At 53.5% G+C, this 9,364-nt stretch overlaps 3 protein-coding genes across 3 annotated transcripts; 2 read left to right on the forward strand and 1 right to left on the reverse strand.

The window, feature by feature from the left end:
* Positions 1-4,381, forward strand: CLUP02_14962 (SNF2 family domain-containing protein; the record flags this gene model as incomplete). The annotated part of the gene is made up of 4 exons (XM_049293886.1): positions 1-67; positions 274-387; positions 848-889; positions 1,044-4,381. Coding segments are annotated over 4 exons (3,561 nt in total), but the record flags the coding sequence as incomplete, so codon positions are not given.
* A 2,019-nt stretch (positions 4,382-6,400) lies between these two features.
* Positions 6,401-7,893, reverse strand: CLUP02_14963 (cytochrome b5-like Heme/Steroid binding domain-containing protein; the record flags this gene model as incomplete). The annotated part of the gene is made up of 2 exons (XM_049293887.1): positions 6,401-7,715; positions 7,775-7,893. The coding sequence occupies 2 exons, from the start codon at positions 7,891-7,893 to the stop codon at positions 6,401-6,403; spliced, it is 1,434 nt and encodes a 477-aa protein (XP_049151033.1).
* Positions 7,894-8,337: 444 nt separating this feature from the next.
* CLUP02_14964 (uncharacterized protein) lies at positions 8,338-8,829 on the forward strand (the record flags this gene model as incomplete). The annotated part of the gene is made up of 1 exon (XM_049293888.1): positions 8,338-8,829. The coding sequence occupies one exon, from the start codon at positions 8,338-8,340 to the stop codon at positions 8,827-8,829; it is 492 nt and encodes a 163-aa protein (XP_049151034.1).
* Between the last annotated feature and the right edge of the window lie 535 nt (positions 8,830-9,364).

A 9,364-nucleotide genomic window follows, 5' to 3' on the forward strand; every position in this document is an offset into this window, starting at 1 on the left:
TCCACGACCACCACAACTAACTCACTACTCACTATTACCAGTCTACCACCACCTTACCGCGACTTGGGTTCCTTTTCGATTTTCCCCCCTCCTCCTCCTCCTTCAGCCTGCACTTCCATCCATCGCCCGGGGAGTTGTATTGGTTCTTTTCGCTTGAACTGCTTTCTTCATTTCGCCTTGCGCCGCCCCTCCTGCAAAGAACTTCTTCAACCGCCACGAAATCTAATGATGAGGCAAGAACAATGATATGGAACAAACGACACTTGTGAATAGGCGTCGGACTTGACTCGACCTTTGGCCTCCTTCTTCCCCCGACTTCTCGCGCCATCCACCTTCTCCGCCTGGGCTCTCTTGTGTGTTTCTGGTCTCCGGCCGAGCCTGCCCAAAGTACGAAGTACCTTACCTCACTTCAAGTGGACTCGACTCACTCGACGACTTACTATTACGGAAGTGACTCCTCTAATATCACCCTCTCATCATCCCCCCGGACCAACTCATCTCAAACGCCATATAGCCTTGCGCCTTCTTCTCCTCGCCTCTCTCTCACCATCTGCATCGTCGCTGCCTTCACTCTATGCCCTTGCGCGACACTCGTTATTTTGGAGCATTACTGCTGCTGCCACTTCTTTCACATAATTCCTGCATTTGGGGTCGACTTATCTACAATACCACGGTTCATTGTCACGTCAATATCAAACAACGACTCCACATCTCGCTCTCGTTTGTGATGATCGCAACCACCCCTCTCAGACTGCTCTACTGAAGCCCGCCCGCCGTGTGCAAGCTACAGCACCTTCCTCACGACAGCAACAACAATAACAACAATAACATACTGGACGCCGGGCAGTATCGAGAGACGCAGCCATGGCATCGCCAAACGGGCCAAATGGTGAGTGAGCCCCGCCATGGACAGCCCTCCTACCCCTCCAAGCCCTAGGTCGACTGCTCTTTCCCTCTGCCACAACAACAACGACAACAACAACAACCTCTTTCTGCCCATTATTTTGTGATTTCCAAATACTTACAACCTCTCCCACAAAAAGGCCGAGCAAATCACATCAACGCCCAGCCCCAAGCGCAGTCGTGGAATGCGCAAGCGTTACTGAACCCTCGATCCTACGCCGTGTCAAACGCTGCCTCGAGGCGCAATTCACCCAAACCTCAGCACTTGTCGAACCGATCTACTCCGGGAAATCAAAATACCACAAACAACCCTGTTGTCTTCCAGTTCGCGAGTCCCAACGACACGGCAAGCGAGTCTCTGACATCCAGCATCACCTCGGGCGCTTCAACTCCCGTTCATGACGGCGGCATTTCTCCGTACGGAATGGCCAACATGATCGAGAGAATGAACGACGTCCAAGATCGCGCTGCGGCGCCCCTGCCAAAGCGGCGAAAGGTTGATACCCCCGACCCCGAGTCCGACGCCGACAACAAGAAGAAGATGGGACCTGCCGGTAGCGGAATGCTCGGCGCGTATGTGAAGGAAAAGCAAGACGAAGGCAAGAAGGAGAATTCCAAGGTTTCTACCCAGACTGTGGACTTGACTGAGGAGGGCGATGATGTGGTCATGGTGGAGGACCCCGCAACCGAGGAGGTCTGCTACGGCATGCTCACCGGCTTCCTCGACTGCCACAAGGTACCTTCCGCCAAACCGGGCACGCAGAGCATCTTTGGAGCCGACTTCATGCCACCAGTTAAGATCGTTTTGAAGCGAATCATCGGGGATTCGACCAAGAAGATCCAGGCCTACGACTACACGCGCGACATCATCGGAAATGTGGATGCCAATACCGCCAATGCTCTCGTTCCCCTGTTGGACTCCAACGTGCGCCTGCGAACGGACTGCAAGATTCCTGCGCGTAGAAAGCAAGCGGATGAGCACCCGGGCCAGGCGATCTCGAGATCCTACCCTGTGGAAATGACACTGTACGGCCAGTACAGATTTGTCAAGGCTGTCGGCAAGCACTTTGATAGATTCAAGATTGTTCTACGACATCCCAATAGAGTTGACAAAGGTGTCAGGTATGAGAATGTTCATACCGATAACAAGCCTAACCCGGCGCCTGGTGCCAGAAACCTGGCCGGAGCTCTCGCTCAGTACAACAATCATTCCTCGTCTACCTACTACACCAATCCCACTCCACGCACTGTCGAAGAGATCAGATCGGACGTGATGGGCGTCTTCGACTCGATGGGAAAGACCGATGAGCTTCCTGAAATGGACCCAGCTCCTATCGTCACCACAGAGTTACTGAAGCATCAGAAGCAAGGCCTCTACTTCATGACTGCGAGAGAAAAGGAGTCCACGGCCGAAGAACGAGTGAAGGGATCCATGTGGCAGCTCAAAATCGGGCCCACTGGACAGAAGTTCTACTACAACGTCATCACCGGCCACCAAGAGCGTACTCTTCCCGCAGACACCCATGGCGGATTGCTAGCCGACATGATGGGCTTGGGAAAGACCCTCAGCATCCTCTCGCTCATTGGCAGCTCGTTGGACCAGGCCAAGGAATGGGCAGGTCGCACACCAGTCCAGCCCGAGATGCCGCCCCAGAAAGCTGGGGGAAAGGCAACAGCTTCGAGCTCTCTGCCTCTGACGGGCATCGCAATGAATGCCAAGGCTACATTGCTCGTGTGTCCCCTGAGTACGGTCACGAACTGGGAAGAGCAGATCAAGCAGCACATCGCGCCGGGAGAGTTAAGCTACTATATCTATCATGGTTCGAATAGAATCAAGGATGTCGAGAAATTGGCCGAGTTTGACTTGGTCATCACCACCTACGGCTCTGTCTCTAGTGAGCTAGGCGCTCGCTCCAAGCGAAAGTCTGGCAAGTATCCTCTTGAGGAGATTGGTTGGTTCCGAATCGTGCTGGACGAGGCGCACATGATTCGCGAAGTCGCGACTCTGCAGTTCAAGGCCATTGTTCGTCTTCAGGCCGCCCGCCGTTGGGCTGTGACTGGTACGCCCGTCCAGAATCGACTCGAGGACTTGGCCGCTCTCCTTCAGTTTGTCCGGCTGAAGCCATTCGATGACCGCAACAAGTTCAACCGGTTCATCGTGGACCCCTTCAAGGCCTGTGACACAGAGATTGTTCCGAAACTCCGCGTGCTGGTTGACAGTGTCACACTCCGCCGGTTGAAGGACAAGATCAACCTTCCGCCCCGAAGCGACCACATTGTCAAGCTCGACTTCACAGAAGAGGAGCGCGAGGTTTACAATCTCTTCGAGAAGAACGCTCAAGACCGCGTCAAGGTGCTTTCTGGCAACGGCGTACAGAAGGCATTGGGTGGTCACACCTACATCCACATTCTTCGATCCATTCTCCGGCTTCGACTCCTTTGTGCCCACGGCAAGGATCTCCTGAATCAGGAAGATCTAGAGGCTTTGCAGGGCATGACTGCTGACATGGCTATTGACCTTGACAGCGACGATGAGGACAAGAAGCCCGGCCTTTCTGATCGTAAAGCATACGAGATGTTTGAGCTCATGCAGGAGACGAACACGGATGCTTGCAGCGCCTGTTCGAAGAAGATAGGAACCAACGACGACGCTAGCATCGAGTCCGAGGGACAGGAGGACATTCTCGGTTACATGACGCCTTGCTTCCACATCATCTGCGGTTCCTGCATTAAGGGTGTTAAGGAACAGACTAGACGACTGCTCCCTCCCGGCCAGGCTATGGGACCTTGCCCCATCTGTTCCACCGTGATCAAGCCTGCCTACGTGGACATTCGTCGATCTCGAGTCAAGGTGGAGCACGAAGGTCCTGCGAAGGAGAAGACCGCAACGAACGGCCGCAAGAGCTTTGGAAAATACACGGGCCCGCACACAAAGACGAGGGCGCTGGTCGAGGATCTGCTCAAGTCAAAGGCTGACACCGATGCGAACCCCGATGAGCCGCCGTACAAGTCGGTGGTGTTCTCCACGTGGACCTCCCACCTTGACTTGATTCAAATGGCTCTTGACAATGTCGGTGTGAAGTACGTCAGGCTGGATGGCAGTATGACGCGTATCGCCCGAACCCAGGCGATGGACAGCTTCCGGGAGGACCACTCAGTCCACGTGATCTTGGTGTCGATCACTGCCGGTGGTCTCGGTCTGAACCTGACAGCGGGTAGCAACGTCTATGTTATGGAGCCTCAGTACAACCCTGCTGCGGAGGCTCAGGCCATTGACCGTGTTCACCGTCTCGGGCAGAAGCGACCGGTTCGAACAGTCCGCTACATCATGAGAAACAGTTTCGAGGAAAAGATGCTCGAACTGCAGGAGAAGAAGAATAAGCTGGCGAGTCTCAGCATGGACAGAAAGGAGAGGGTCTTTGACAAGAGCGAAGCGGCCCGGCAGAGACTGCTGGATCTGCGAAGTCTTTTCAAATGAGCCTGATCAAATCGGCGGTGTGGCTTTTTCGGCTTGCGCAAGCATATTATCGTGGCGTTTGGGAGTATAGGGAGGCAGGAATCCAGCAATGGGGTGGGGCGAAGCCAAGGCTTCAACGGTTTTCGTTTTTCTTTCTTTCCAACGGCCGCCTACGAATGAGCTCACGACAAATCTTATTCGGTGGCTGTGATTTCGGTGTCAGGATGGGGAGGGCAATCTCACCTCTCACGCGTTTAACGGCGTGACAATGCGATCGATACCACTGCTTCAAGGTCTTCTATTCGATGATGAGAGCAACGGAGACGAAGTCATTTGAGAAGGGGTTGGGTCAGTACGGGAGGCAAGCTTCGAATCGTTCTTCCATGATTTGGTCATGGTTATGTCAATGTGTGTCAGACTAGAATTGCATTAGACGTACGTAGGCGTCTTGCTCTTGCGAAAGGCAGCGTCCTTCGGATAGTCGAGGATAAATGAATGGTACAACTTTGCAACAGAAACCCCGTAGCATTGATAGGGCAGGATATCTCCTGGACTTGGGTACTTTCACATGTGATTGCTCGACGACCCTAGGTGTACATACATGGTCGTCTGTTGACCCTCAAAGATAGCTAGCTGTTGAGCAGCCATGCAAGTCATACAGAGTTAAGGTGTATCCAGGAAGATCAAAAAGGGGGGGGGGCATCCCTGTTCTGAGCATGTCATTGTTGAATAGCTCCCCTCTCCCCCATCCCGAGGTAAACATCCAACCAAGCTATAGCGAGTACCTGGAATAAATCTCGACATCACCTAGTTCGTTTCGCCTCATCCTTGGAGTTTGGGTCAGTAGGCATTCTCGGTAGCGGAATGGTCCGCATGAAGCGATCGAGTCTTTATCATGTGGAGTGTTTGTGACATTTTTTTCGTGGTATCTCCCCGAGCTCAAGGAATTTTTTTTTTGTTGAGGGTGCGAGTAGGTAGGTAAGGTTGTATGCGGTACTGGCTTGTGTCACTTTTTGCCGTTCCGCGGGGGGGGGGGGGGGGGGGGGGCGGCTAGTACATACGCCGGGGCTCGAAGCCCGTGTGAGACAACGAATGATGGGAAATGATAATAAGGGGGGGGAAAGGAAAGCATTGAGCCCGCCTGCGGCCGACGGCCGTTCGTCCGGGTCTCCGCCCCAACCTGGGAAGATCTGTTAGGTAGGCTGTTTGTTGACTTTTTGCTCGTCTTTAAGCGCCAGCCCACCTTACCTTACCTTACCTTACCGGCCGTGTGGGGGGGGGGGGTCTCCAGAAGGGCAAGACGGGCTCGGTAGATGTTTGGAAGCGTACAAATTAGAGAACGAACAGGGGGGGGGGGGAGAAAAAGCATGTGATTGCGGCTTCTGGGCCGTATCGTGTATGAAAGCGATGCATGTACCTGGCTTACCTGATGGTATCAACCAGTGTATATGGGAGAATACTGATGAGCTTCTTCCGACGTGGCACGGTGAGTAGAGGTGTGATTAGGATGAGTTAAACCTTGAGCAATCATGGCCGCGTCATGGACAACTCTCTTGTTCTCGGCTGGTTGATCTGAGTCGACAGCAGTCAGCTTTGTAGAGGTATTGCTCGAGCCCAAATCGAAATGTCAAGTTGATCATAGATGTTGGCAAGTACAAGGTTATTTGAAGTGAAGGTTGTTATTGTCATTCTCGCCCTTTTGATGGGCTTTGCTTTTTCTAGTCTAAACAGTTTCTCATTACTGTTGTAGTGAACGCCCTGTTGCAATGCCCAACCCCGCAAACGCCTAAAAATGTCCCATAAGTGTGAGGTTGGCAATTGCTCTCACCTTCAGCCGAAGGTGAAGTGTCAAAGGCGTGTCACCCTAAAACGGCTTGGGCATGCCGTGATGACGATGGTTTCAACAGAGCCAACCCTATGGCCAGCTCGTGTCCACCAATCTGTTGAAGTGAAAGTCAAGCGCTCCCACATCACCCGCCTCGATTTGTTTGTTTTGAACAAGCCTCCCAAAGTCATTAAACTGCCCTATCCATCATATGTTCATGCAGCGTCAGCGCTGGCAACGGGGACAGCAACACGAGTGAGCTGATCTCCCGCACGAACGATGCGCTCGCCACTCGAGTCAGTGACGGTGGTCATGTCCTTGTTCTCGTACTGGGCACGCTTCCAGATCTCAACCTCGCAACCACCACGGAGAACACCAACACGCATGGTAGAGAGCAGGTTGTGAGCGGCGTTCGAGTGGAGGTAGACACCACCGTTGAAGATGGCAGTGGCGTCCTTGCCGAGGGCGGAAGAAATGAGAGCCTTGCCACCGGGGTGCTCCTGGATGAAATCGGTCACGTCGTGAATGACACCAGCAATGGCAACGAGACCTCTACCGTTCTTTGCCTGTGCCTTGAAGTCGTCCCAGTCGATGACAGGCAGCTGCTCCAAGGGGACACCCCAATCGAGCTTCGCGCGCTTCTGGTCAAGCTTCTTCTGCAGCTGCTGGACACGGCCCTTCTCGATCTCATTCTGACGGAATTGCTTGAGGTCGGTAGCGAGGCCGAGCTGCTTCCAGGTCCAAATGCACCACTTAGTGGGGTCGTACTGCCACCACTGGATGGCGTTGCGGTAGTCGGACGGGAACTCGTGGTGGAAGTTGTGGTATCCCTCACCAAGGGTGACGAGGGCAGTGATGACGTGATCACGAGGTGAGTTGCGATCATCGAAGGGCTGGTCACCGAGCCAGTGAGCCAGGGAGTTGACGCAGAAGGTAGCCTGCTGAACAACGAAGATGCGAAGAATTCCACCGTAGACGTAACCGCCGAGCCAGTCGCCCCATCCAAGGCCGCAGAAGAGTGTGGGGAAGATGACACCCATGGCGAGGACGCACTTGATGAAGTGAACGTGCTGCCACATGACGACGGGGTCCTCGTTGAGATCGGAGATGTCGGTACGGCCCATACGCTTGGGGTCCTGCTTCATGACCATCCAGCCGATGTGGCTGTACAGAAGGCCCTTGCGAACGGAGTACGGGTCCTTGTCGGTATCGGTGTAGCGGTGGTGAGCACGGTGTCCGTGAGACCACCATCGGATGGAACCCTCAACGGCACCGGCGCCGACAGCGGCGAGGTAGATTCTGAGAGGAAGGCTGGCCTTGTAGGAACGGTGAGCCCACAGACGGTGGTAGCCAGCGGTGATACCGAGACCGGTGTTGAAGTAGTAGACAACGGCGAAGACGGCGGTCTTCCATGTAAGAGGAATCCAGTAGGAGCAGATGAATCCAATCAAGGGGACAATCAGGATGAAGGTCGTGTTGAGCCAGTTGACATGCTTGTACCAGTTGCTCGCGGTGATTGGCTGGGTTGAACTATTCTGAATGTTAGTTGCCATACCATCTTTGTTTTGTTGGGGAAGCTGCCAACGTACATGTGAGGCTTCTTGATATCGTAGGCCCTGGCACGGGTAGGAACGTAGTCGGAAGTTCCATCGGGGAAGTTCTCGGCCTTGGTGACCTTTGCGTCGGAAGATGAAGTCGTCGCCGACATCTTGAAGACCGAAGCCAGTAGGCTACAAATGTGAATCGAAGGTTGTGGTCGGAAAACGAATAATCCGAGGTGTCTGTTAGGAGACAACTCCAACGTGCTTGGTGAAGAAGCAACGTTTGCAATCAGACTTGCTGATTAGAAGTCCAAGTGGGCAGTGGACTCTCGAGGGAAGAAGAGGTCTGGAAGAGAAATAGCAAAGTGGAAGGGGTGGGTGAAGAGTTGTGAATTATATAAAGAGAAAAGGATAGGTTGAAAGGGCCCCAGTAAGGAGGGAACAGGTACGGAGGCCGGGGTACCTTTGGGCGAGGTGTCCGCCACCCACCAGGTTCGAAATCCCAGCAAACGAGAGAGTGGAAAGGGTGGGATGGTGGTGGGGAGGGGGGGGGGGTCAGTGAATCAGATCAGTTAGTTTAGACCCAGGTCAAGTCACAATCAGCCGGAAAAATGCAAAGACAGATGGGTTTCGTGGGCCGTGGGGTTAGACTTGACTTTTTTTTCGTCTTTGCTGGCACGCCGGACCGCTGGCTGGATGGGAGGAAAGGGCGGGACCCTCTCGATCTGGGCCCGGGATTCGCAGGCGGGAAAATGGGCAGATGGGAAGGGGGAAGAAGAAGCTTCCTCGCGAGACCCGCTAACAGGATTCGTTGTCCCGTCTCCTTCCCAAGATGTACCGGACGACGCGTGTATCCGAGTGGCAGGAACACTGAAGGCTCTAATCAGTGCTTCGTACCTTCCATTCTCTTCCGACGCCTTGCAGAGAAGGCACCAGACTGCGCTTCACGACGAGGCAAAGAAAGCAGGTTGGCAGGGCAGGAACAAGAGAAATGTACTTTTCCCCAGTGCCTCCTTCCTGCCACAAGTCAGAAGGTGAAAGGTACTTCGCTTCCAAGCTGGGGATGGGCAAAGATCATGTCCCCCTTGCAGATGTACCAATGAGTGTGTGTTGTGCAAACTGACCAGAACAGGAAGTGACCTTCTCCTTGCCTTACATCTATCACAGTAAATAGCCATGCATAAGCAGGTATTTTCCCTGGCTTTGGGTAGTAGCTACACACAATGATTACCAAATCGGCATACGAACCACCCAGTCACACTTACTCTGCGAGTCTGCAAGTTGTAAGCGATAAACGATCGGTGTGCGTTACGACTACCTTGTGATTCGTAGACCTCGAGACTTGGATACTCGAATTCTCGCAATTCCTCCGTCTGTCCGCCTCTGGCCTGACTTTTGGATATCCAACAGCTTACATCCTAACCTCACGCCCACTTGCAGAGCATCGTCATCCATCAAAGACGTATCTTTCTTCGTTGGGACTGAGGCCTGGAGAGATCCATATCCTGTTCAGATCCCGCAGACGAGCCCTTCAAATTGGACTTTGGACCAACAAAAACCGATCCAATGTCATCAATATCGACGCGAACAGGAAGAAACATGCCATGAACAGCCTGACAGTCGATAATCAGAAGCAAA

Source organism: Colletotrichum lupini, chromosome 8 (genome assembly GCF_023278565.1).
Source record: "Colletotrichum lupini chromosome 8, complete sequence".
Lineage (NCBI taxonomy): Eukaryota > Fungi > Ascomycota > Sordariomycetes > Glomerellales > Glomerellaceae > Colletotrichum > Colletotrichum lupini.